Raw genomic sequence first — 27,948 nt, 5'->3', positions numbered from 1 at the left:
GGGCTTCCCTGGTGGCTCAGTGGCAAAGAACCCGCCTGTCAATGCAGAGTTGTGGGTTCAGTCCCTGTGTTGGGAAGATCACCTGGAGAAGGAAATGGTATCACACTCCAGTATTCTTGCCTGAGAAATCCCCTAGGCAGAGGAGCCTGGTGGGCTACCGTCCGTGGGATTGCAGAAGAGTCCAACATGGCTTAGTGACTAAACAACAATGATATTTAGGGAATCTCAACAATACCTAGCCTAATACATTTTTTAACTTGAGAATGGTTAAATAATAAAAGCCAACCAGAATTTTGGGGTTATAGGAAAAGTCTTAAATGCCTACTTCCTTCTATGTCAAGAAAACATAATAATAATAAACTTTGTTAAGGGCAAGCCATGCTTTGCCTGGCCAGTGTTGTCATTTTTGGCCTGGGCTCTCTGCGGTTTGGCTTTCACTAGGAGTTCTCTCATCTTGCAGAGCCCGAATACCATCGGTGTTCAAATGGATTCATCTCTTCACTTCTTCCAAATATTAAGAAGAGGTGGGTTTCCACCCATAGGAGAGGTTGCAAAGAGAGCATAAAATATAAAAAAAAAACTTCATGGAGACTATCATTTACCCTTTTCCAGTCTACTTTCCAAAATTTTGTTGGCATTAATCCCATTCTCTTTCTCCTTTCCATTGTCGGGGGAGAGGGGAAGAATATGTGCATATGCCCTGGTGTGCACACACCACATCATTTTAGAGTAGCTTCCATAGGGAGCAGAGCTAAATGTGTATTTTAGTGTACTGTCTCTAATTAGAAGTCCATTTTCTGCTTAGGAAAATCTGAACAATGAGCCTGTGTTATCCTCAGGATAAAGTGAAGTGAGCTCTTCCCCTTAGAATAGCACATATCAAAGTTGCCCGGAAGTTTTCTGGATATCTCATTATAAAAAGTCTTTGACTTGGTTGTAGCAGCATTAGTGGCATCTGTTTTGATCCTGTTTGTTGTTTGTGTGCAGGCGTTTTTTGTTAGTCTTCATTTTTTTGCCTCATTATTTCCGGTAGGTGTCTAGATAGTCCATTTTATTGTTTGTATGTTTCTAATTGGGCAGAGCGGAGGTCAAAGTAAAAGAATGGAAATGCTATTCCACTTAAAATACATTATTTTTTGGCAATGATAGGTATGATTTAGTTTTTATTCACTTGGTTTGGGTCATTAGGTACTTATTATATAAAGTTTGTGGCTTTGTTCATCAAACATTTCTGGACATTGGTGACAATGTTGGGTGTGGGGGGCGTCCTTCAACAAGAATGGACTTGGGAGAATTTCACTGGAGGATCTGATGCTCGGCAGTAAGATACACTTTAACTCTTCATTCACTGTGCGTGAGACAGTGGGGCAGAGGAAAACTGCCTTTGTTGACCAGTCCTACATTTAGACATAAGAATGCCAGGAAATGAATTTACTGTGAGAGATAACTGCTAGGAAGAATAAACATTTAGATTTATTTCCTTCATAATAAGAAAGCCTTGAGGTGATTTCAGATGCTACATCTTAAGAGATCTTTATGAGCATGCAGTGCAGAGTACGGAGTATTATAACAGCAGGCGTCTTTAGCCTCCTGTAGCTTGATCCACCCTGGAGGGTGAATACGTCTGTCCACAGGCTTTCAGGCCAGATATCCTTCTTTCTAGTGATACTGCTTGCTTCTTCCCACTTTTAGTTATCCCTGTTCTTCCCCCTTCAGGAAGCCTGATTGGATCGTAGATTTGCTGGATACACATTCATGCACCAATCCGCCTGCCCTTTCTTCCACTAACATTTTAGACATTTTATTCCTGAGTCTCCTGCAATTAGATTATTTCATCAATCACATGTTGTTTTTACTTAAGATTTCCCAGGAAATGTTAAACTAACTCCAGATTCTGTAAAAGTTATGATGGACTTTAGTATTTACATTTAGACATGTTACAGACCTCACAGTGGTGGGCATGGGAGTTGAAGATAGGGAATGATTGATGGAAACCCACTTACCATGTAAAAATATTGTTTCTGTTGGAAAAGATTCTGATTTTCAAGCAGATGTCACATGTCACACGTTCTGCATTTTAGGGCAGAAGTAAGATCGGGGGGCTTTGAGTTGACCATCTGAATATGTGAATACAGGTGCGCAGAGAAGTATTATAAAGGATGTTTCCAGCTTATAACAGGTTATATATATGTACGTCATATTTCAGAAAATTATTTATCTGGAGTGTATGTTTTCTATAGAAGTAATATACAAATGATTAGACTTCCAAGTCAATTTATAAAAGTATACATATAAGTTTCTGAACTGAGTTCTGGGTGCTAAATCTTGGAACAGGTGGAAAAGGACAGAATTTCTACCTCATTTTTCTAATTCAGGCCAAAATTTAAAGTCCTCTTTTCCCCCATATTATTTCTGTTTCTTAGTCCTTTTTGCCACCTAGACTTTCTTGTTGTTGCTAGTTCCATGATGATATCCTGTTACTTTTTTGTAGAATTATAATACAAAAATGTGCTATGCTACCTGCCTACTGTTTCTCCATGCAGAATCAAAATTCTTCTAATCCCAAATGTTAGCAGATCTCTCAGCTAAGTAACGAGAGAATTAGCAGCCTGAGTGAATGACTCCAGTGTGTGGATGATTGCTTACATTGCCTTCTAGGAGACATTAGCATTTTAACAGAAACCTGTTCACGCTAAAGGTTCATAAGTGGTCGGATTTCACTCCTGACACCAAGGGAAATGAAAAATGAAGGCAGTTTGAGAAGGAGGTAGAAGGCTGTATTCGAGGTGGCCTTTTGGGGAGGTGTGCCCTGACACTCCTTAACTTTCTTGCTGAATCTCCATGTTTCTGATCCCTCAGAGTTGTTCCTCTTCTGTAGTTGAATTAGTTGATTAGAAATAAAGGATGTATGGCTATGGACAAAAGATTAAAGTTTGTTTCCTTTATTAAAACTAAAAATTAGCATTTATTTGCCATTTTCCATATACCATAAAGGTGAAACATTTTTCTATCTTATTTGCCATCTAAACTTATCTGATTGCTTATGAGATGATTTGTGTGCTCTGTTAAGAATTATGAAACATTTCAAAACCCAACAGATGGGAGTAGAAAAGCATTCCATGTCAGTACTGCATGTAGACTTGGATAGACTTGGAATCACTGAATCATGAAATAGGGCTTTATAACATAGGGGAAAGGCAAGCTCCTCTGTTCTTGAGGAGTTAATTAAGGCATGCATGTGATTTTATTAAAGATGAGCCTCTATGCTGCTTCTATCTACACTAGAATTTCCTTTAATACTATTGTAGGATACAGTTACTTGAGCATATTTTTCAGTGTGTTCTGGCCTAGCATATGCTTTGTTTTGTAGCAGCCTTTCAATTTTTATTTCTAGTTCCTAAAACTACACTGAATAGTGTTTTATGTCATTCATGTCAACAGCACTGCAGAATTTCCCTTGTTCAGTCACGATTCCTTGGATACTGTGGAATGGAAAGAAATAGAGATTTTGTAATGAACTATGAGGATTTTTCACTTTTTCTCCCTCCTCCCTTGGAGGCTGTTCTTGAAGGAATTGAGGGCTTTCCAGGTGGCTCAGTGGTAAAGAATCTGTCTACCAATGCAGGAGACATGGGTTTGATCCCTGGGTTGGGAAGATACCCTGGAGGAGGAAATGGCAACCCACTCCAGTATTCTTGCCTGGAGAACCTCATGGACAGAGAAACCTGGATGGCTACAGTCCATAGGGTCACAAAGAATTGGATGCTACTGAGCACTTGAATGGAGAAGGAAATGGCAACCCACTCCAGTATTCTTGCCTGGAGAATCCCATGGACAGAGGAGCCTGGCGGGCTATAGTCCACAGGGTCGCAAAGAGTTGGACACGACTGAGCGACTTCACTTTCAAGGAATACTGTACTGTGTAGGGAAAGTGGAAGTCGCTCAATTGTGTCTGATTCTTTGCAACCCCATGGACTGTTACAGTCCATGGAATTCTCCAGACCAGAATACTGAAGTGGGTAGCCTTTCCCTTCTCCAAGGAATCTTCCCAACCCAGGGATTGAACACAGGTCTCCCTCATTGCAGGTGGATTCTTTTTTCTTGTTATTTTTGGTAGTGTCTTATAAGAAACCTATCATATGTGAAGGTTTTATAAAAAATTTATTTTATTTTATATAAAATACGAATAATATACATATTATTTTTTGAACAGTCAGAAATCCTTTTTCAAGTTTAATGATAAGGGGAATGAACAGAACTTAAAAATCTTCATTATAATGATATTTACTCTGGAATTACATTTTTCATACACACACACAATTGTTGGATGTGATTTCTTCCTTTTTTTCCAGGATTTGAATGCACTTTGGGACTGAGGTGTGTCATTCAGATGGGTAGGAAAAGAATGACCTGATAAAATGATGGCCTGAAACTATTTAAGACACTCCTTTCCCCTTTTGTAAGGTTCTCTTTGATTTCCTCCACCCCCATGACAATGTCTCCGTTGTTGTGTTTGCTCTGTGTATACCTTTCTTTCCTTGGCCTTTTATATTTGCACAGTGTAGTTGTGAGCTAGCGCAAAACACTTAGCTCGAGGCTGGGATGTATGGATTGCATTGTATGCTTCCCAGCACCGTCTCCTGGGTGCACAATAACTGCAGTGTGGAGGGGCCCACACGGAGACAGTGATGGTGTTTTATAGAACGCCAGTGGTGTGTGGCATCAACTGCAATCTGCCGGGTAAGCAGTTGCACAAATTCCTCCAAGTCAAGAGGCCTCCAGAAATGTCATGTTTTGGCCTCAATAGTGAATGCCACAAATAACAGCACAGGCTCCGGGGAACTCCGCGTCTCAGATTCCAGCCTGCCGTTCTTCAGCTGGGCTTGCTATAGATTGCTGAGCCTTCCCAACCCCTCCCAAAAGAAGTTCCCCAAAGCCAGTCTTCTAATCCTTGAAGAATATGTATTTTAAACCTACCTAAATTGTCTTGCTTTGTCTCTGTCCTTTGGATGTCTCTCACCTGGATATAGACCAAAGGACTGTTTAAATTTTTTTTTTTTTTTGGTTTAAATTTTCAAGCCATTGATTTTATACTTCTGTTCATTGATATTCTTGGAGTTAGGTAGAGGTAGATGGGAAAGTTTATTGTAAAGCTTGCTGTCATTTAATATAGGAAGTAAGATTTCTTTTTGAAGTGTACTTGCCAAGTTGATTAACTGTTGTATGGCTTTAATTGTTTAGTTAACTGGTGCTACATTATCAGAATAGAGATGAACACAGTTTGTACTCTATAAAGATTCTAGTGTAAGAAGAGATATAAAGCAAAAGCACGCTTCAGATAGCAAGAAGAAATAACAACGACTGATGTCCTAGGGAAGGAATGTGTAAAGACTGCAAAACCCCAGTCTCCTTTTGGATAAAGGTGGTGCATGGCTGGCTCTTAAGAGAAAGGAGCACATTGGTTTTTCTGCCGACGTCATTCCTTTAGTTCCCAAGAAGTATTTGGAAGTGCTCTAATTACTAAGGAAGAGTCAAATACAATGTAGAAAATTGTACATTGTGAAAATAAAATGTAGGTCTGTGGCTGTTCTAGAATCTAGTTGGCAGTGTGTGTCTAGCTTAGTTCCTTGAATATCTATGGGTTGGTAGTCCATGAGCTCTAGAGCCAGGAGCTTGCATAAGACTGAGAGCCAGAAGACCTGCTTCTAGACTCAACTCTGCCAGCTTAAGTGCCAAGCCATTGCCCCCAAAGTATCTTTTGGCCTATAAGTGAGCTGAGTTACTCAATGAAGCGCTGCTATTGGAGACACTGGAGTGAGTGAGACACACTATTACTTAAAGAACCCAGTCTTCAGAAGTAATAAGTATCAAAAGAAGTAGAACTAAAGAGTAAGTACCATAGGTGTGAAAGTACTTAAAGGAGAAAGATAAATATTAGAAGATTGGAATAGGCTTCGTGGAGGAGAATTTGGAGCTTTGTCTTAGAGGTAGGGTTTTACATTTGGAAATTAAGGTAGAAAAGAAATTCAGAGCTTGCCTTGGCAAGTTAACTGCCCTTTTTATGTGGGACTGGCAGCACCTGCCCATAGTTACTACAACTAATGAACCAGCCACATATACTAGTATCTTAATGCACATTGTAAAGCAAAATATCTGTGTATTCCGCTTGGTTGAAAAATGTGTTTGTAGTCCCTTCATGCACCATAATTCAAGTTGTTTATAGAAAAATCAAAACAATGATAATATGGGAAAACTGCCTTACTGGATACAAATGTAGAGTACTAATGTTTATGGACATCACACATAGGAATTCCGTTCTTTAAAAGAAATTCAGGAAATCAGACTGAAAAAGTTAGGTCAGTTAAACTCTCTATAACCTCAGTTTTCTGATTGTGAAGTGAGATTGAGTGTAGTAATGGAAAGCTTTTTATAATGATATTTAAAATTGGTTATTATTTTAGAATAGTTCAAAAAGTTTCTGTGCTTTCAGCTGCCTTTTAATGCATTCACACAATGTGCCAACATTTTATTAAGTATTTCAGTACATTTAACTTTTTGATCCCCACCATAAGGTGACTCACGACATGCCTGAGGTTACACACCAGTTAGGAGGCAGGGCTGGTGTTCAGATCCGTGTCCCGTTCTGCTCTGGCAGTGATGCTGTTACTAGCCTGTTGTTGACATTGAGGATTCACATGAATGGTGATACATGCCAGAATCTAGGAGGGGAGAAGGAACAATCTCACTTTGCATGCCCCCCACACAATTTTTTTTTTTGGTTACACACGTGGCATGTGGGATCTTAGTTGCCTGGACCAGGGATCAAACCCTTGCCCCCTGCAATGGAAGCATGGATTCCTAACCATTCCTGGACCTCCTGGGAATCCCACCCTCAACATTTTTATGTACTTGTATTATGAAGTGTATCTTGATTCCTCTTCTCCAAATGATGAGGATTATTACTTAAGGAGTGAGTTGTGAACAGCATGAAGGCAAAAAAGAAGTGGTGAGCCACTGGGTCGTGTTGCTGTCAGAGCACACTCAGGCAAGTTTGATTACAGATTAATATTTATGAAATGTAATAACTTGGTACAGTAAAAATGTATCATTTACTATGTCTCTGATAATTTGGTATGCTTTCTTTATGAGATTAGAAGAAATATGCTAATTTGTTTGCCTTTTTAAATTAGGTTCCAAGGCAGATCAGTTTTAGGTGTTTTAAGAGTAACTTCTTGAGTTTTCTATTACAGTTTTCTTTCTCTACTCCTTATTCTCCAGCTCCTGTTTCTTCTTCTCTTGTCTTGATGGCTTTGTAGTATCTATTTTTTTTTAAATACATATAAAAATCTTTGAATGTTGATGTGTATAAATAATTAATGGAATAAAGTGATTGTAGGTTAATGGGTTTTATTTTATCTGACTAGAGATCCATTGGGTTTCCTTAGTTTGAGAGTTTTAGCATTTATCATCCATTACTCTGTTAATATTGCCTCTTTCTTATTTTACTGTCTTCATCTAGAATTCTGGGAAGGTATATATAGAATAGATCCCCTCTTCTAGCTTACAGGTCTGAAATTCTTTCATAGTCTTTATCTGTCTTTGCTTCATTTTGGTTAGTTTTTTCAGATCTGTCTTCCACCTTTTAACTGTATCAAACCATGCCCATTTGGATTATAATTTAATTATTCTAGTTTTATTTCTAAGTATTCTAATTGGTTCTTTTCAGAAGTTCTGCTTTTTGATAGTTATTTTTTCCTTGGTATTTTAAAATATTTATTTCTTTAAACACATAAAAATGCTAATTTTGTGTTCTGTACTTGATAATTCCATTGTCTGCTGCTGCTGCTAAGTCGATTTAGTCGTGTCTGACTCTGTGCGACCCCATAGACGGCAGCCCACCAGGCTCCCCCGTCCCTGGGATTCTCCAGGCAAGAACACTGGAGTGGGTTGCCATTTCCTTCTCCAATGCATGAAAGTGAAAAGTGAAAACTTTTCCATTGTCTACTGTCTCTGAATTTCTGACTGATGTCATATCTAATGCTCAATAATAGTAGCTGGTTTCCTTATGTGTCTTTAATCTTTTTGATTATACTTGTTGGGATTTTATCTGTGAGAATCATTTATTTTCCATTTCCTTAAGAATCATTTCAGATGCCACAAACATGGTGAGGTTACAATATTTCTCAGCCGCTTTTACTCATTCCATTCTTGGTGCTTCTCCCATGCACTTTTGTATATGCATCTTTCAGCACATGCCTCTTGGCTTTGTTGCTTTTTTGTCTTCCCAACCAGTTAAGTTCCTTGAGGGTGGAGATGCTGAATGAAAGCTTAAGTAATACTTGTGTGCAATTAAGATCTTATCGAGCATTTAAAATATCTATTTCCTGGAGACGGGAAGGAGAGAATCGTGGAGAAGCAATCTGAGCATCTAGAAGATATTTTGGTGCTTGTTGGTTTGGGCTAATGAAAGACAGTTGGGAATAGAATTCATCTGCGATTGAGTGAGGCACTTGGTTTGGCACTTTAATATACACCATCTTCCTGGGTTTATTTGACCCTCACAGTGAGCTGTGAGAGAGCTACTATCTCATCTTACAGTTAAGGAGACAAAGTGGTTCATCCATTGTTAGACTTGTCCGATAATAGTAAAGTGCTTACAGAAAGTTGAATGAGGGAGGGACTGGGTCTGACTCCAACCCCCGTGTGAATGCCTCCCTGTGCTGCCCAGTGTGCCAGCACCAGACTGTGGCAATGAGCTTTGTGGATACTTTGCTCTTAATCTTTTAGGGGAATTCTGTCCATGAGAGCATGTTTCTATTTTTGAAATGGAAGGCAGTGAGAAAGTATGATTTATTAATAAAAATTGATGGTAAGGCAATGTTGGAATGTGGTTTTCTCTTTGAACTGAGGTATGTGTTACTATTTATAGACGTCAGTTGTCTTAACTATCCTTTTTACCCTAATTTCAAATAACATTCCAACCAAATAAAATAGTATGAATCTCCTTTGAGGCTGTCACATTTCACCGTGATTTTTTAGGGCTAATCCGTTTCAGTAGTTAGCTTATTTGAAAGGAGTTGTCATTCTGCCAGAGGTTTCCTGGAGGTAACACCTTTGCTTGGAAACTGTATCTGATTACAGGCCGACTGCCTATATAAGCACCCATTGAGTTCTTAGTGTCTTTCTATGAAATCTTCTGTGACCTAATTTATACCTCCTTATAAGTGCATAGTGTGTGATGAACAAGTAGACAGATGTGGCGAGAGCTGTAACAGTTTTCTCCCTTTGCTACCTTAGATAAGAACACTTCCTAATTATAAAGTAGTCACTGGAATTATTAGTACAACTGTGGTCAGTCACTGTGAGCCTGAGTGGTAGCTGTCACTACATTTAAAATAAGTATGTCACATAGAGTATGCTGTATTATTGTATTTTCATTTGATTCAACAAGCATCTATTATGCTGGGCAATCTTCTACTCTCTAGAGACTGAACAATATTGTTGAAATTAATGTCAGAGGAATTGAATTCTATCTTAGATTATTGATTACCTTTAAAATATTTTTTGCTATTGTTTGCAACCAAATCTCATATCTATTCCAGGCACTTATGAAGAGATAATGGATTTTCCTGCACATTTAAGAAAGTAACTATCATGATATGAGTCACCTTCTCCTTGTAAAGTCAATTAAAATACCTCCAAACTCAGAGTCTTAATTATATAGATTAATAATTGCTTGCAGATAATGAAATTCAGAAACTTTCATTTTAGAAGCTTAATGCTAAATTTCATGTAAGTGAAATTAGTTATTTTTCATGTTTAAAAACTCTCCAGCTTTTAATAAGAGCCAATATTGACTAAGCCCTCACTATCCACACACTGTTCTGAGCTCTCATCATGTGTTATAAGTCATTTAGCACTTAACCACATCCTGTATGGTAGATTCCATTATCATTTAATAGATGTACAAATTAAGGCAAATAGAACTTAAGTGTCTTGTCCCTGGTCACATAGATTATAAATAGTGAAAAGGCATTTAGAACTTTGGAATTTGGAATCTGGAGCCCAGTACTCTCATTTATTACACTATATCTGTGTGTACTTTAAATGTGTGGACATATAAACACTTATCTGTTTCATGTATACTTTATCATTGTTTGAATCTGTAGCGAGGTGGATAGCACATTGCTTGTAATGTTGAAATCACGTAATCTGTGTGGCTTTTCTCCCTCTTCCCTCTACTATTTAATGTAATTCTTTTCCTAAAAAAGAAGTGTTTAATTATAAAAATTTGATAATAAAGGTTGTAGATTCTCCTTCACAAGTGTTTCAGGCATGGATTTCTTACCTCTGCTTCCATAAATAGAGGAGAGAAACACACACTTGAATCAAGTTTCTGTGAAGACTTTATCTTTTGAAAACCCTTATCAGAGTTGTCCTGATTTGAAATTGAAATGTCTTTTATATCTTACTCCATTTTTAAAGATGTCTGTGTGGCAAGCATTCATTTTCACACTCTGGATGAACTAACTAGTAGACATTTCGATAATGTGAGGCATTTGTCTCGAGGATGAACATGTCTATCTTCTGGCTTGTTCCTTTCTCACTTGTAGTCCAGGGATGGTTTATATCCATGCAGGGGAAGGAGTGTGTGTGTGACTCAGCTCTGCACTTGGTGGTTCCCAGGGCTGTGCCTTTTAATTGGAGTCACCACTTTGTTTTGACATCGATTAAATAGTGAAATTTTCTTCTGAAGCTGTCATAGGCTTTTATATATCTTGATAGTAAATTAAATCCTTGGAGGCAGCTGATTTACTGTCTCAGTTTCATTCTCTTTTATTTTTAGGATTTGTTCTAAGGAGTGAATGCCATATTATCCTCCAGAAAAAGTGTAACTTTGTATTGAAAAACATAATTTCTACTCTACAGATACTTGGGAATAAAAATCAAACTTAAGTGGTGATGGGATGATTCGGGTTAGGGTACACGGAGCTTAATGATTTTCCTGGGGAGAGAGTGCATGAGCCACTTTGAGGAACTGAGGGAGGCAGGTTGGACATACTTTTGTACTCTTTTAAAAACAAATAAGTGAACTCTTTAAGCATTTTACTTTTTTTAGTTTTTGAAATATTAACACGGAGTAGCAGTAAAGCCTAGACCATCTGGCTAATCATGCTTTCGTTTTAGAACTTAATGTTTTGTGTGGGAGTGGGGAGTTTAAAATGAAAAAGTTATGAATCATTTTTGGGTATTGTTTTAATAGAGGATTGGAAAATAAATATCATATTAATTTATGCTAGATAATTTTTCTGATATGATGTCCTTTATTTATAGCACTCATGGACCTTTAGTGCTTGAAAAGTAAGGATGTTATTCTTTTTCCTCAGAAACGTGCAAAGGGGCAAGTATTATTTGACAAAGTGTGTGAACATCTCAATCTCTTGGAAAAGGACTACTTTGGACTTGTGTTTCAGGAGAACCCTGAGCAGAAAGTAAGTGAAGTTATCTTAAGTTTGTTTATATTGTGTTAAAAAAAAAATCTGTGTGTTTCTCTTAACTGGTGTAAAATTTAGTTTTCAGATAACTTATTTTATGTTTTTATTGTGACAGTTTATATTCATTGTGGTGGTGGTTTAGTTGCTAAGTTGTGTCTGACTCTTGAGATCCCATGGACTGTAGCCTGTCAGAGTCCTCTGTCCATGGGATTCTCCAGGCAAGAATACTAGAGTGGGTTGCCACTTCCTTCTCTAGGCGATCTTCCCGACCCAGGAATTGAACCCTGGTCTCCTGCATTGCAGGCAGATGATTTACCAACTGAGCTATGAGGGAATCCCCAGTGTTCATTGCAGGAATTTGGAAATGTTGAAAACTTTTGTTTTCATTTATAACTTTTTGCTGTTGTGGGTATGTATGCTTTTCCACTTGTATTTTAAACAGAATGGAATGTCTTATCCAACATGAATTATTAGAAACTGAAAGAACTGGTTTTAAAATTTTTATTTTGAATTTTTAGCTCTTGAATTCACCTGTATTCTAGGAGTTAAGCTTGCCAAAAAGCAGGGAAGGAGGCATATTGGAAGAATTATCAGGTGTCCATGGGGGTTCGGAGAAGGCAATGGCACCCCACTCCAGTACTTTTGCCTGGAAAATCCCATGGATGGAGGAGCCTGGTAGGCTGCAGTCCATGGGGTCGCTAAGAGTCGGACACGACTGAGCGACTTCACTTTCACTTTTCACTTTCATGCATTGGAGAAGGAAATGTCAACCCACTCCAGTGTTCTTGCCTGGAGAATCCCAGGGACGGGGGAGCCTGGTGGCTGCCGTCTATGGGGTCGCACAGAGACGGACACGACTGAAGTGACTTAGCATAGCATAGCATAGCATGGGGATTCACCAGGCAAGATACTGGAGTGGGTTGCCATGTCCTTCTCCAGGGGATCTTCCCAACCGAGGGATTGAATCCAGGTCTCCCACATTCCAGGCATATTCTTTACTGTCTGATCGACCAGGGGCGCCCAAAAAGCAGGGAAAGAGGAATATTGGAAGAAATATCAGGAATACCCATCTACACTTGTCTGGAGGTTCAGGAGAGTGTTGGCCTTGCTGAATAGATTAGTGATTGTGTAGGGATGAAGGTGTTCCTTACCCTGTTGTGTGGGTTATTGGGAGCAAAACAGAACGAGGAGTCCAGCTTGACTCAAGTGGTAGAGTGATTGATGGATTAATTGATTTGGGCCGTACCAGGGTAGATTTGTGATCAGTTTATTGTCTGTCTGTAATTTTGTTGCACTTCTGTTTTTCTAGCACGCTGTTTCTGAACCTTTTTATCATAGGATGATGATATAAATGGGTTTATTCTCACTGTGTGCTTAAGTTGTCTGTGCCATTTGATTTAGTAAATTAATTAAACAACCCACAATAGCCTGCTTTTTATATGTACAAATGGCAAGAAAAAAAAATAATACAAACTTTTCTCAGTTACTCTCATATTTTCCCATGGAGTCAGAGGGAAATGTTTTAATACACTCTTTTAAGTTGTTTTCTGGAGGTATGCAAATTAAACTGACAAAAGATGACTTTTATTCATGTGAGTAAGTGGGAGTTCACAGAAAACTGTGACTGCAGGAAGTGGTTAGGGCATCTTAACAGAGGAAAGAGGTAGGAGAAGGCACTTATGGAAAATGAGTGACTTTTGGGAAAGATGAGGGCCCTGTGGGAGAACAGGTGGGAGACAGGCTAGTTTTGTGCCAGTGTCTGTCTAGCTGAGGGCTTCTCCTCTCAGTTATAAGAGTCAGTCTTCCCTGGTTGGAAGGAACCTTCCAAGGAAGGGAAGAGATTTATGACAACCTAGTTCTCCTACTTCCAGGTAAAAGGAAGGCCTGTTCATACGTGTCTGCAGCTCAAAGTGGTGTTTATCCACCATGGTGCGTTCTGGACCCTGTCCATGGTGACTTGAATTGGACATAGACGTCCAGGGTGTAAGAATCGAACTGCAGGTCGGAAGGGAGTGGAGTTTGCCAGAGCCCACTGTCCTCTGAGTAGAGGTGACTTGGTATATCTGGAGAAGGAAATGGCAACCCACTCCAGTATTCTTGCCTGGGAAATCCCATTGACAAAGGAGCCTGGCGGGCTACCATCCATGGGGTTGCAAAGAATTGCACATGACTGAGGGACTAAACGACAACAACAAGGTCTTAGTTGTAGCAGTTGCTGCTGCTGCTGCTAAGTCACTTCAGTTGTGTCCGACTCTGTGCGACCCCATAGACAGCAGCCCACCAGGCTCCCCCGTCCCTGGGATTCTCCAGGCAAGAACACTGGAGTGGATTGCCATTTCCTTCTCCAATGCATGAAAGTGAAAAGTGAAAGGGAAGTTGCTCAGTCGTATCCGACTCTTCGCAACACCGTGGACTGCAGCCCACCAGGCTCCTCCGTCCATGGGATTTTCCAGGCAAGTGTACTTGAGTGGGGTGCCATTACCTTCTGTGAGTTGTAGCAGTTAGGGATCCTTAATTGCTGCATTTGAACTCCTCATTTGCTGGATGAGTGGTCTAGTTCTCTGACCAGGGGTCCAACCCAGGTCCTCTGCATCGGGAGCCTTAGCCACTAGACCACCAGGGAAGTCCCCTGAAGTGGTAGGTTTGATCAGCCAAGATTCTGTGAAGATCTGCCTGATCCCAGAGTGTACTGAGATGGTTTCTGCTCCAGGACTTTCTTGAGACGCTGCTAAGCAGGACCTTCAGAGTGCTGTAATGCTTGATGCTAATTCCAGGGACCTTCAGGGCTTCTGCCATTCCCTAAGCATATTAAAGAAAGAAATATTCACCAGTTCTGGCAATTAACCAGACTTAACCTCTAGCCTTCTGTCTTTGTCATTTTGAGCTTCTCTAACAAAGTGCTGTTAGTTCTAAAAGGTTCCAAAAGGTCTTGTAGGTCTTCATAGAACTGTTCAACCTCAGCTTCTTCAGCGTTACTGGTTGAGGCATAGACTTGGATTACTGTGATATTGAATGGTTTGCCTTGGAAACGAACAGAGATCATTCTGTCATTTTTGAGATTGCATCTAAGTACTGCATTTCGGACTCTTTTGTTGACCATGATAGCTACTCCATTTCTTCTGAGGGATTCCTGCCGCAGTAGTAGATATAATGGTCATCTGAATTAAATTCACCCATTCCAGTCCATTTGAGTTCGCTGATTCCTAGAATGTCAACGTTCCCTCTTGCCATCTCCTGTGTGACCACTTCCAATTTGCCTTGATTCATGGACCTGACATTCCAGGTTCCTATGCAATATTGCTCTTTACAGCATCGGACCTTTCTTCTATCAGCAGTCACATCCACAACTGGGTATTGTTTTTGCTTTGGCTCCATCCCTTCTTTCTTTCTGGAGTTATTTCTCCACTGATCTCCAGTAGCATATTGGGCACCTACTGACATTCCAATCCCAAAGAAAGGCAATGCCAAAGAATGCTCAAACTACTACACAGTTGCACTCATCTCACATACTAGTAAAGTAATGCTCAAAATTCTCCAAGCCAGGCTTCAGCAATATGTGAACCATGAACTTCCAGATGTTCAAGCTGGTTTTAGAAAAGGCAGAGGAACCAGAGATCAAATTGCCAACATCCACTGGATCATGGAAAAGCAAGAGAGTTCCAGAAAAACATCTATTTCTGCTTTATTGACTATGCCAAAGCCTTTGACTGTGTGGATCACAAGAAACTGTGGAAAATCCTGAAAGAGATGGGAATACCAGACCACCTGACCTGCCTCTTGAGAAATTTGTATGCAGGTCAGGAAGCAACAGTTAGAACTGGACATGGAAAAACAGACTGGTTCCAGATAGGAAAAGGAGTACGTCAAGGCTGTATATTGTCACCCTGCTTATTTAACTTATGTGCAGAGTACATCATGAGAAACGCTGGACTGGAAGAAGCAAAAGCTCCAATCAAGATTGCCGGGAGAAATCTCAATAACCTCAGATATGCAGATGACACCACCCTTATGGCAGAAAGTGAAGAGGAACTAAAAAGCCTCTTGATGCAAGTGAAAGAGGAGAGTGAAAAAGTTGGCTTAAAGCTCAACATTCAGAAAACGAAGATCATGGCATCTGGTCCCATCACTTCATGGGAAATAGATGGGGAAACAGTGGAAACAGTGTCAGACTTTATTTTGGGGGGCTCCAAAATCACTGCAGATGGTGATTGCAGCCATGAAATTAAAAGACGCTTACTCCTTGGAAGGAAAGTTATGACCAACCTAGATAGCATATTCAAAAGCAGAGACATTACTTTGCCAGCAAAGGTCCGTCTAGTCAAGACTATGGTTTTTCCAGTAGTCAGGTATGGATGTGAGAGTTGGACTGTGATGAAAGCTGGGTGCCGAAGAATTGGTGCTTTTGAAGTGTGGTCTTGGAGAAGACTCTTTGAGAGTCCCTTGGACTACAAGGAGATCCACCCAGTCCATTCTAAAGGAGATCAGCCCTGGGATTTCTTTGGAAGGAATGATGCTGAAGCTGAAACTCCAGTACTTTGGCCACCTCATGCAAAGAGTTGACTCATTGGAAAAGACTCCGATGCTGGGAGGGATTGGGGGCAGGAGGAGAAGGGGACGACAGAGGATGAGATGGCTGGATGGCATCACTGACTCGATGGACGTGAGTCTGAGTGAACTCCGGGAGTTGGTGATGGACAGGGAGGCCTGGCGTGCTGCGATTCATGGGGTCGCAAAGAGTCGGACACGACTGAGCGACTGAACAAATTAACTAACAAAGTGCTGTAGACTGAGTGACTTATAAACAATAGACTTGTGTTTCTCATTGTTTGGGAGCCTGGGAAGCCAAGCAAGGTGCCCACTGATTCAGTATGTGTGTGGTAAGGGACCCTTCCTGGCTCATGGACCTCCTGTGGTATCATTACATGGTGGAACGAGCAGAAAGGCTCTTCAAAGCCTCTTTTATAATGTCGCTAATTGCACTCATGTGGGCTCCACCTTCATGACCTAATCACCCCAAAAGCTTCAACTCCAAATACTGTCATATTGGGGATTAGGTTTCAGCATATGAATTTTGGGGAAGGACACAAGCCTTCAGTGTCTGTCACTCTCCTCATTGTTAAGAAAGTTCTTTTTCTACTTCACTTTCTGAGTATTTTAACTCTGGTGGAGAGGATACTGATGTAGGGTGAAGAGTGAAGGCTGGGTCCAGGGTTATGCCCTAAAGGGAAGCCCTTTGGAATCTGTTAGACGGTGGTATGGGCAGACTCACTGTGATGGTTTTGAGGATGCCCAGAATGCTTGGTCACAGTGTGACCTTTGCAGTACCTCCCAACATCTAATATTCATCTCACAGTCAGTTGGTAGGTGAATATAGACTGTAAGTTTTATTTATCCACAGGCCTTCATTATTTGTATTTATACATCCTGGTAATGAAATGCAGGGTACAAACAGTGGTGATTATATATAAATTGAATTTGCTCAACTTGCTGCATTTTAAATCCTTGATACCTAATTTGTGGTTTAATTCCACATTGAAACTGAAGACAATTAAATTGCATGCCTACCCACTGAATAGTGTGTAAGCGTTCTTATTAGAATTCTGTTTAGAATATTTTTCTTAGAAGTAATAACATATTAGACATTCAACTAAATAAACTAGGTGCTCTTTCAGACTTTAAATTATAAGGTAGTCTTGATAATGTTTCCAACCATGTGCCCTTCTGTTGGCCCTCAAAGCTGTTAGAGAGAAAGTGATGGAAATTTGGCTAGGAGCACTTAATCTTTCTTAAGAAGGAAAACCATCAGTATGTTGTAAAATATGTAGAATAACTTCTTTAGAAACATGATATGCTGTACTAAGACATACAGTATTTCTGCAAAACTAGAGTTGCATGATAAAGAGTGGTATTTAGATAGTAGGAGTCTCTATTTTTTATTTTGCTGACTCTTAATATATGTGCCTGATCCATGTCTTTCTCCTGAATCTCAGACTCATATACTTCACTCTCTACTGGACAGTACACTCATTTGTCTAAAAGCCAACTAGTCTTCTGAACTTCATCTATTCCCTGAAGAGTGGAATAGATTGCTTCCACTTTTTATACCTCTTTTCATTGCTTGTCAGTCAATAAGTTCTGTCTTCTACCTGCTGACATCCTGGTTCTCTTTGTGCAGTGTTCTTGCTTTGGTTTATGCCCCTGTCGTCCCTTGCTTTGAATATTTTATTAGCCTCCAAACCGGTTTAACTGCCCAGTCCCAGACCTCTGTGATCATTCTTCTCCCTACCGCTAGATGGAACTTTCGGGAAATAGCCCATCTTGGCACTCCTTGCGTAAAACCACTTAATGGATGCAATCTAACCCTCTTAGTGTGGTTTACAAAGCTCTTGGTCAAGTGACTGTGGTCTACTTCTCTGTCTTCATTTCTCAGTAACTTCTCACAAAAATTCATATTCAATTCACACCATATTTCTCTCATAAGGGAAGCTTTGCCAGTCCATAGTATATCTGCTTGAACATACTATCCCTTGTATTTGGAATATCCTTCTCATTATTTTTCTTTTTTTGAATCTAAATGTCTATTATTCCTTAAGATCCAGCTTAGGTACCCTACTCTATGAGATTTTTCCTTGGCTGTTTTCCACCCTCATTTTTCCTGGCCCCAACTCAAGGAGAGTTGATAGTTCTATCATCTAGACATTTCAGTTCAGTTCAGTCACTCAGTCGTGTCCGACTCTTTGCGATCTCATGGACTGTAGCATGTCAGGCTTCCCTGTCCATCACCAACTCATCCTCTTTTGTCCCCTTCTCCTCCTGCCTTCAATCTTTCCCAGCAATAGGGTCTTTTCCAGTGAGTCAGTTCTTCACATCAGGTGGCCAAAGTATTGGAGTTTCAGTTTCAGCATCAGTCCTTCCAATGAATATTCAGGACTGATCTCCTTTAGGATGGACTGGTTGGATCTCCTTGCAGTCCAAGGGACTCTCAAGAGTCTTCTCCAACACCACAGTTCAAAAACATCAATTCTTAGGCGCTCAGCTTTCTTTATTGTCCAAATCTCACATCCATACATGACTACTGGGAAAATCATAGCTTTGACTAGTTGGACCTTTGTTTGCTAAAGTAATGTCTCTGTTTTTTAATAAGCTGTCTAGGTTTGTCATAGCTTTCCTTCCAAGGAGCAAGCATCCTTTAATTTCATGGCTGCAGTCACCATTTGCAGTGATTTTGGAGCCCAAAATAATAAAGTCTGTCACTGTTTCCATCATTTCCCCATCTATTTGCCATGAAGTGATGGGACAGGATGCCATGATCTTAGTATTCTGAATGTTGAGTTTTAAGCCTACTTTTTCACTCTCCTCTTTCACTGTAATCAAGAGGCTCTTCAGTTCTTCACTTTCTGTCATAAGGGTGGTGTCATCTGCGTATCTGAGGTTATTGACATTTCTCCTGGCAATCTTGATTCCAGGTAGACATCTAGACATTTAGCACAAATGTCCATCTAGACATTTAGCACATACCTTATTTATCAGTCTTTGTCCCCATTGTTCTAGAAACTGTGTAGCTTCTGTATGTCTCAGTTCAGTTCAGTCTCTCAGTCGTGTCCGACTCTTTGCGACCCCATGAATTGCAGCACGCCAGGCCTCCTTGTCCATCACCAACTCCTGGAGTTCACCCAGACTCACGTCCATCGAGTCAGTGATGCCATCCAGCCATCTCATCCTCTGTCGTCCCCTTCTCCTGCCCCCAATCCCTCCCAGCATCAGAGTCTTTTCCAATGAATCAACTCTTTGCATGAGGTGGCCAAAGTACTGGAGTTTCAGCTTCAGCATCATTCCTTCCAAAGAAATCCCAGGGCTGATCTCCTTCAGAATGGACTGGTTGGATCTCCTTGCAGTCCAAGGGACTCTCAAGAGTCTTCTCCAACACCACAGTTCAAAAGCATCAATTCCTTGGCGCTCAGCTTTCTTCACAGTCCAACTCTCACATCCATACATGACCACAGGAAAAACCATAGCCTTGACTAGACGGACCTTTGTTGGCAAAGTAATGTCTCTGCTTTTGAATATGCTATCTAAGTTGGTCATACCTGTGTGCCATCTCACACCCATTAAGATGGCCGCTATTAAAAAAAAAACAAAATAGAAAATAACAAGTGTTGGCAAGGAAGGATGGTGAAAAAATTAGAAAACCTGTACACTGGTGATGGACAAGTAATATGGTGCAGCTATTAGGGAAACAGTATAAAGTTTAGTCAAAAAATTATAAATAGGATTGCCAAGTGATCTAGTAATCTCACTTTTGGGTATATATCCCAAAGAATCAAAAGTAGGATCTTGAAGAGGTATTTGTACACCCATGTTCATTTCATCACTACTCACAATAGCCAAGAGGTAGAAGCAGCCCAAATGTTCCTTGATGGATGAATTAGATAAACAAAATGTGGCATGTTCAGAATACAGTGAATGGAATGTTTTTGAGCATTAAAGAAGGAAGTCTTGTTAATCCTGTAACATGGATGAACCTAGAGGATATTACACTGAATGAAATGTTTAGTTACAAAAGACAATTACTGTATTAGTCCCTTGTATGAGGTATTCCCTAGTCAGGCCCATGGAAAAACAGAGTAAAATGGTGGTTACCTGTATTAGAGGGAGGAGATAATGGAAAATTGTTGTTCAGTGGGGATAGAGTTTGTTTTGCAAAATGAAAAAGTTCTAGAATCTGTTGCACAGCAATGTGATATAGTTAGTTCTGCTTATCTGTACAGTAAATGTTGGTTAAGAGGATGAATTTTATGATTTTTTTTTACCACATTAAAAAAAATTACTACCCGTGTGCAAACTAGTATGCATCTGCAACTCTGGCAGTGAATAATTAAGACATAAATTCTGCCTTCACGAATGTCCCCACTTAGTTTCAGTTGAGAAGATTGAGTAATTTGGGTTTTTTTTTTAACTCTGTTAATAAATTTTGACTACTGTTCTATAGGAAGAGTTCAGGTTACTAACAGGGAAGGCTTCCTAGGAGAGGATTATGCTTAGGCAGAGACCTGAAGTTTGAGTGGGCTTTGGCTGGGCCAAGGGACTTAGGAACCACACACATAGGGCCCTGAGTAGGAACAGCTGACCGCTTGCAAAATGAAAAGACATCTCTTGTGGCTAGTGAGGGGAGACCGAGTGTTGATAGGGGTCAGGTTACGCAGGGCCATCTAGGCTGTATATTTATTTATCAAGGCTTGGGAGATCTCCTTTATACTCAGAAAAATGATGGCATTGATAAGCTGATGCAGTGATATGAGACAACCAGTCTTGCCTTTAAATGATCTGAGAGAGTGTGAGCAGGACTGTTCACCCAAAGCACAAAAGGAGCCTCAGTTGAGGTTATGGTAGTTGAAAGTAGACAAGCAAATGATTTAAAAGAGATATGGATTGCTTGCTGTTGACAGTCCAGCTGGGATCGTAAAATTGTGATGGCAGCAGAATATACTGTGCTTCTCTAATTGCTCTCTGGGCGTAATAGTGGAGAAATGGGGTGTTATGTTCACAGTGGTTATGGTAAAAGGGCAAAAGGTTGAGAAAGCTGGAGATCCTGATGCATAGGTAATCAAGCTGATTGATTCATAAGATCAATCATAAGGAAGGAACATAAGCAGAAAGCCCATGAAGCTGAAATGGGCTGATAGGCTGGGAGAAAATGACCAAGGGATAAAAGTTCTAAGTTGAAGGGCAGGTATGGTGAGAATAAATGGGGAGAAGACTTAGGAGAAGAAATGATTGCATCTGAGAATGGAATGATGACTTCTAATGAGGTGGAGAACTGTGTGTGGTGACAAGCCTGAGTGTTCAGCCATGAAAAGGTTTGGCTGAAATCAAAGAGAAGCTAAGGTCATTAAGGCAGGATTAAGGTAAGGTTAAGTTTGGAGGGGTTCTCCATAGGGTTCTCATGGACAAGAAAAGCTGTTAAACCAAGAACTCATAATCTCGTGTTTTTAAGTGTATAGTTTCTCTTCCAAAATGTGGGATGAAAATGCTCACAAAATTAGGCACACACTTTATTATCTAGACCTTAACTATAGAACAGTGGGAGAATAAACAGTGGGGTGTCCTTTCTGAACTACTTTGCAGAAAATGAATGCACACATGTAATTGGCATTGCCAATATTTAATTATTTCATATATAATCTGATTTTCCTATGTAACTTTTGTGTTGTATAATTTTCTTATTCCTTCTTGCTTACATAGCTCAAATCTAGTTCTTAAGACTCCTGGGCAAGAGAATCTTTATTTTTCCCAAGATAAATTTGTATCATGTCCTTTTTTTCCCCCACAGAAGCTTATTACTGTTGCACTAACTCACCTCATGCAGTTTCAACAATGAGATGCTACAGGATATAGGAATTTAAACTACTTTTTTTTATGCTGAATAGTATCTGTGTTTATAGATATTTCAGTCACTTATCATTGTAACATATTATAATAAGAAGGTGAGGTAAAGCTGTGGTTATTTGTATGAACACTTTCCAAGGAGAGGAAAGTCTAATCTTTGTTTTAGTGTAGTGCTGTGTGTCTTATGGTTGGAAGCCTTTCACTTCACTCTTGAGTATGAAAATCTATCATTATTAATGTTAGAACCTTTTAATGTCTGCAGAGAACTCATATACACTTTATTGTGGAAAATTTGTTAAAAATATGTGAAATCAAGCAATGTGTTATTCTTTTATACACAGAATCCAAGTCTATATAGTTCTTGTATTCAGGTCTAAATGGAACCATCATTAAGAGTTTTGGATTGTCTTTAAAGGGAAAATACTGCCTTGAGTTTTTGATGTTAATAGAATCTGGCATCTGGCCCAGGGATTTTATTGTCATTTTGCTTCTAGCTATATTGAAAGGGGAGCTTGTTTGAAGTGTAGCTGATACCCACAGCTACATTTATGAAAATTGATTAATGCATTTCTCTGATAGTCAGACCATTTCCTCCCCCCACCAAAATGAGACCTAAAAACTCTAGTATTAAACTATTTGTCATTTTTAAACTGTTCTTTAATAAAATTCTATATTCAATCCAGATACACCTTATAATACCACAGATAGGAGTTGGAATCACATTCTCCCAGATGCATAGTGAGTATTTCACTGTAGCTTAGAAGGCCTGTGACGTTTCTGCTAACACCTTCATGATGGCAGTGTACTATTAGACTTAATTTAGACAGAGGTATGTACAGTAAAGTAGATCTGCTTCAGTGCTGTATATTCTTAAAGGAAAATGCAGATTTCAGACAAAATTACTCTTTACCATCTGGTGATATGGTATGTGTTAGGTTAACTTTAATCTCTCTCACTGGCAGAATTGACAAGCACCAGTTTTTAAGGCATGACCAGCCATTTTGAAACACTTCTAACTCTGGGATCTAGGTGTTTCTGTTAGAAAATAAATGAGAATCACTTTATTTAACACTTTGCTGAGACTCAGTGTTGAAAATGTTATAGGGAAATGACAAAGGACTTGGTATTAATAAAAACTGTTCTACAGCCTCAGATTTGTAGTGGATAAGAAAGTAGTAGGGAAAGATTGAAGGCAAAAGGAGAAAGGGGTGTCAGAGGATGAGATGGTTGGATAGCATCACCGACTCAGTGGTCACGAATTTGAGCAAACTCCGGGAGGAAGTGAAGGACAGGGAAGCCTGGTGTGCTGCAGTCCATGAGGCTGGAGAGTCAGACACAACTTGGCGACAACAACAACGATTACGGAGCTTCTCCTAATTAAGTGGCAGAAGGACTTAAGTGTGAAAGAAAAAATATGTGTATAGCTATTTGCTTCTTAGTTAAAAATTTTTTTCTATAACCTCCAAGGCCCGTTTTTGTTTTAACATTTTTATGTGTGGTAGATTCCTTTGATAGTCTGGTGAATGCTATGTACTACTTCTTTTTTCTTTTTGTATTCAAGAAGTAGTTTTATTCAGTGGGCTAATTGCCAATTTCAAAATATTTGGTATTCATTACTCATAATTCAGCGTGTTTCACAATTTAAGTTTTAAACACTGAATGAAAGATTAACATTGACAAATAATTGGGATTTCTTTCCAATCCACTGCCTCTTTCAACCATAAGACATGATTTAAGCTATTAATAATTTTATGTAAAATTGTATATGGGCTGCTTCTCAGAGCAGTGTTTGAAATATATGATTATAAAAAAGTACACAGGTCTATGAAGGAAACCAGTAAATAACATTCTAACATATTACTTTAAAAATTGAGATGAAGTCATCATCAATATTTAACCCCTACTGTGATTTCAAAATATTGATTAGCATAAGTGATATTTTAAGATCTGCAGCTATTCTAATGTGCTGTGGAAAAAGTTTTGATTCCTGTGAGTGACAAAGCTAAGAACGCTGCTGATATTAGCCAGAACTTTTCCCCTCTACATTCATAACTGATTGTAATGTCAGATTTCAGCTAAAGGTTAATGAAGATAGAGATGTAACACTTTTTCCCCAGATTCATAGACTTTTGATTTCATTAAGGTAATTTTAATAGTACAGACATTCTAGGACCACAGTTTAATTTTAATATACTCTTGTTGGAAGCCTGTGATAGGATTCTCTAAGGAGGGAGGGGTCTGATTTTTTATCTCATCTGGCCCATGACTGCAGAGACTATATTTTTTTAATCCAGAGTCTGATTTATTAACTTTTTGTGGGTAGAAATAGTCACATAAATATTAACTTCTTTAATATATATAATACATCACCTTTGGAAATAAAAAATTACATGAAAAGGGATATACACAGAAAGGTGATAGGCCAGTTTAATTTTATCATTGCTGGGAAACATCTACGTTAAAAGCATTGGATAAAGTCTTTGCATGTGTCCTTACTCTTCAGGAAACATTTGAATGAATGGTTGAAAAGAAGAACCCCAAGAGGTAGATGATGTGATCTTCATCTTAAAGTTTAGAAACTTGAGGCTTAAAGAAGAAGATTAATAAGCCCAAGATCACAGAGTTGGTGGGAGGCCAGAATTTTGCTCTAGAAATTTCTGATTCGAAAATCTATGTGGCAGCCAAATCTTTAAAAAATGTGAATGGTACACCATAGTCTGTCATGGTGTGTGCATGTGTGTGCGTTCGTGTCTTTTTCCTGGCTTTTCCCATCTTTTTGCATCTGGTTCTTGATCTACCCAGCATATCTCAAGTATCAAAACCAAGAATTTATCATTTCTTTGTTAAAGAGTTTTGTGTCTGCTATTTACTTGTAATTGATAATGCAGAAAATAAGTCCTGTTAAGGCATTTTTGGGTTTTTCACTTTGTTTTTGCTTTGGTTTTTTATGAACTCATGACTCTAGGCAATAAAATTATATCCCAGTCATCATGGTTGAAGGACTCATTGGAGCTAATTATTCAAATAAAAATAAACCTAAGAAAAATAATCTGTAGTCTTTTAAGATGACCACAGCATGAGGAAGGAGGAGGCCAACAAAGGCCAGGTACTCACCTACAGGTATTAGCTCATTATTGACTGGGGGATTTTTGCAGAAACTTAACACCGGTGGCCAGCGATTTGTTGTGTAAGTAAATATTGAACTGTTTCCAGTGAGTAACATTCGGGTAACAGAAGACTTGTTAATATGTCTCTGGTCAATAGTGTGTTAATTTAGTACTTAAACTGGTTGCCTGGAGCTGCCAAGTCCTATGACGGATACAGGAAATGGGGGGTCTCTCCAGGCCTTGCAGAGACCCCCTTACTCCTTGTGAGAGTGGAGTTCACAGTGTGGAAGTGGTCAAGGTTAATTGATGGTGAGCAAGGGGCAAACCAGGTTGGTGGATGCAGGGAGTCTGCTCTGCTGCCCCTATTTGATCACATGAGGAACACTCTGCCCACTTAGTCTCTGAATGGGCTCTGAAATAAAGAGAAGCCACTTTGACCTTAATATTGTGCCTGACAGTGTGGTGAAAAGTGGCCCAAGAGTGAGTCGGTCTGACCGTGGCTGGCTGGTGCGCTGAAACTTGTCAGCCATACCCCTGGGTCTGTGGAGCTGGTATTGACGGTCTCCATGCTGTACAGAAACTGTCAGGTTACTCCTCCATGGCTTTGGTGCTTCAGGTGGGAATGGGCAGTGCCAGATGGCTGGGGCACAGGGTTACTCCTAGGGGTCCCAGAAGATGGTATTGCCCGCCTCCCCCCCATTTTCCTCTGAGAACAGAGGTGTTTTTGTTTTTGTCTGTTCCATGGGAGGCATCTCTACCAACTGTCACACAGTGAAGCTGGGGATTTGGAAGGATCTGTTTAGGCCTGGGAGACCAGTAGTTTTCCCTCCCCCTTCTCTTCTTTCTCTGTGCTCATGTTCTGAGGGATTTTTCCTTTTCAGTTTGGCACCAGTTGTCTCTGATTCAGTTTTTCTTGATCTGGTAGTTACTTCCTTGGATGAAATGCCACAACACTTTGCAGCCTCCTTCTCTCTTCTCCCCTAGCCGCTCCCCAGGCTGGGCTGGAGACTGAATGATGTGTTTTCTCATTCTTGTGCCTCATGAGAGCCCACCATTTGTGAGCCAGCTGTTGAGTGGACAGCAGCTGCAGGGCCAGGAAGCTGAATGCCAGGCTGTCTTCTCGGGGGAGAATGAGAGCTGCTCCCTAACACAGCGCTGGAGGTACCATGAGGGGGTCCTGCAGGCCCTTCACTTGAGCGGGCCACACAGCTGGGCCACCAGTCCTGTGAAACTTAGCCCAAGCTCTGGTAGCTCTTTGTTGAGAGGGTTGAATATAACCAGTGTTTGAACAGAGCCATACACACCTTGGATCCTTGCTGCCCTGAGTGTAAGCCCTGAATGGCATAGTAAGACCCATGCTTTTGCTTTCAAAGCATCCTGTTATTACTACTACTTAATGCTGTGTAAGATGATGTTCTGTTGTACCCATTCAGTGTATTGTTAAGATCGTAGGTTATAATTTTCTCTATAATGATAAATGTTTTAATTGTTTGCTTTATATATGCGAATAAAGTTCTATTAATATTTAAAACACTAATGTTATAATGCATTATTTGAGATGCTTTTAGAATGCATGAAACATTTTTTTGTAAAGCCAATTATTTGAATCATTTTAATACATCTCATAAAATGTAATTATTCTATTAGTGAGGATAAAGTAAACTTTAATAATGACTTGAGCATAAGATAGGAGACATAAAAAATAAACATATTGCATATATAAACATATGTATGTGTATATATATGTATATATAATTCTTTTTGGATATGCCTTTCACCTGTGGCTTTGAAAGACAAATATTTAATGTCCTTAAATGATTTGAACCTACTAGTTCCAATTTGGTCTTTTTGCCTTTAAGCTATTACAATGTTTTCCTGGAATCTTTTTAAATTTTCTTCAAGTGTGGAAATAAAGGAGAAGTAGAAAGAAGTTCCTTATGATTGTGACTCTTAACTTGGAATGAAGATTTTAAAAGATATTACATGAAGACAGACAGGAAATACCAGTTCCAGTCTGACCGTGCTTCTCCATGGCCTTGTACAGTGGCAGGGAAAAGCAAAAGTCTAAGGAGGAGTTGGCACTAGGAGTTGAGATGACTATTTGATTGGGCTGTATGTGCTGTCAATCAGTGGTTTCCAGTTCACATTTTATCCTTCATGAATAAGAGCTCCTTGACTGAGCTGTCATTTCAGTGTCTGCAGGGGCTGTTTGCTGTTTGTTCTACTGCAAAATAAAGACTATATGTAGATATATTATGTCTCCTCATTTGGGTAGGTTTTGATTTCACATCCTAGAAAATGAAGCCCAAGAGATCCACCTTAAATTGTTTCAATATTTTATTTATAACACATACACATACACTTTCAAAAACAAATCAATACTAAACCTAGTGGAATGCCAATCAGATCAGATCAGATCAGTCGCTCGGTCGTGTCCGACTCCTTGCGACCCCATGGATCGCAGCACGCCAGGTCTCCCTGTCCATCACCAACTCCCGGAGTTCACTCAGACTCATGTCCATCGAGTCGGTGATGCCATCCAGCCATCTCATGCTCTGTCGTCCCCTTCTCCTCCTGCCCCCAATCCCTCCCAGCATTGGAGTCTTTTCCAATGAGTCAACTCTTCACATGAGGTGGCCAAAGTACTGGAGTTTCAGCAATAGCATAGGACTTTGTTAAAATACGTTTATACCTAAATAAGTATGTGAACTGTCAACTGTTTCACTTTGGACTATGGAGACTGTTTCTTATGGGTTAAGTAACCTTTTTTTCTCCCCTTGCAGAACTGGCTAGATCCTGCAAAAGAAATAAAGAGACAGCTGCGAAGTAAGTATTAGATCATCATACTTTTGAAGTTATTAAGTTAATATTTATGTCTGTTTTTGTCTTTAGTAAAATTCATAGGGGTGTAAGCTAGAATAAGATAGTGATAGAATGATAGACTCTAGTTTGTTTTCATA

General features: G+C 39.6%; 1 protein-coding gene across 20 annotated transcripts in view; it reads left to right on the top strand.

The window, feature by feature from the left end:
* EPB41L2 (erythrocyte membrane protein band 4.1 like 2) overlaps positions 1 to 27,948 on the top strand; it is a 209,702-nt gene that overhangs the window by 112,388 nt on the left and 69,366 nt on the right. For all 20 annotated transcript variants that reach the window (XM_019967427.2, XM_070796163.1, XM_019967433.2 and 17 more), the window contains exons 4-5: positions 11,388 to 11,492; positions 27,772 to 27,814. In XM_019967427.2, coding sequence (XP_019822986.2) covers positions 11,388 to 11,492; positions 27,772 to 27,814 — 148 coding nt within the window. The remainder of the gene's footprint in view (positions 1 to 11,387; positions 11,493 to 27,771; positions 27,815 to 27,948) is intronic.

This window comes from Bos indicus, chromosome 9 (genome assembly GCF_029378745.1).
Source record: "Bos indicus isolate NIAB-ARS_2022 breed Sahiwal x Tharparkar chromosome 9, NIAB-ARS_B.indTharparkar_mat_pri_1.0, whole genome shotgun sequence".
NCBI classification, from domain to species: domain Eukaryota; kingdom Metazoa; phylum Chordata; class Mammalia; order Artiodactyla; family Bovidae; genus Bos; species Bos indicus.
This window is presented reverse-complemented; position numbering and strand designations above follow the sequence as displayed.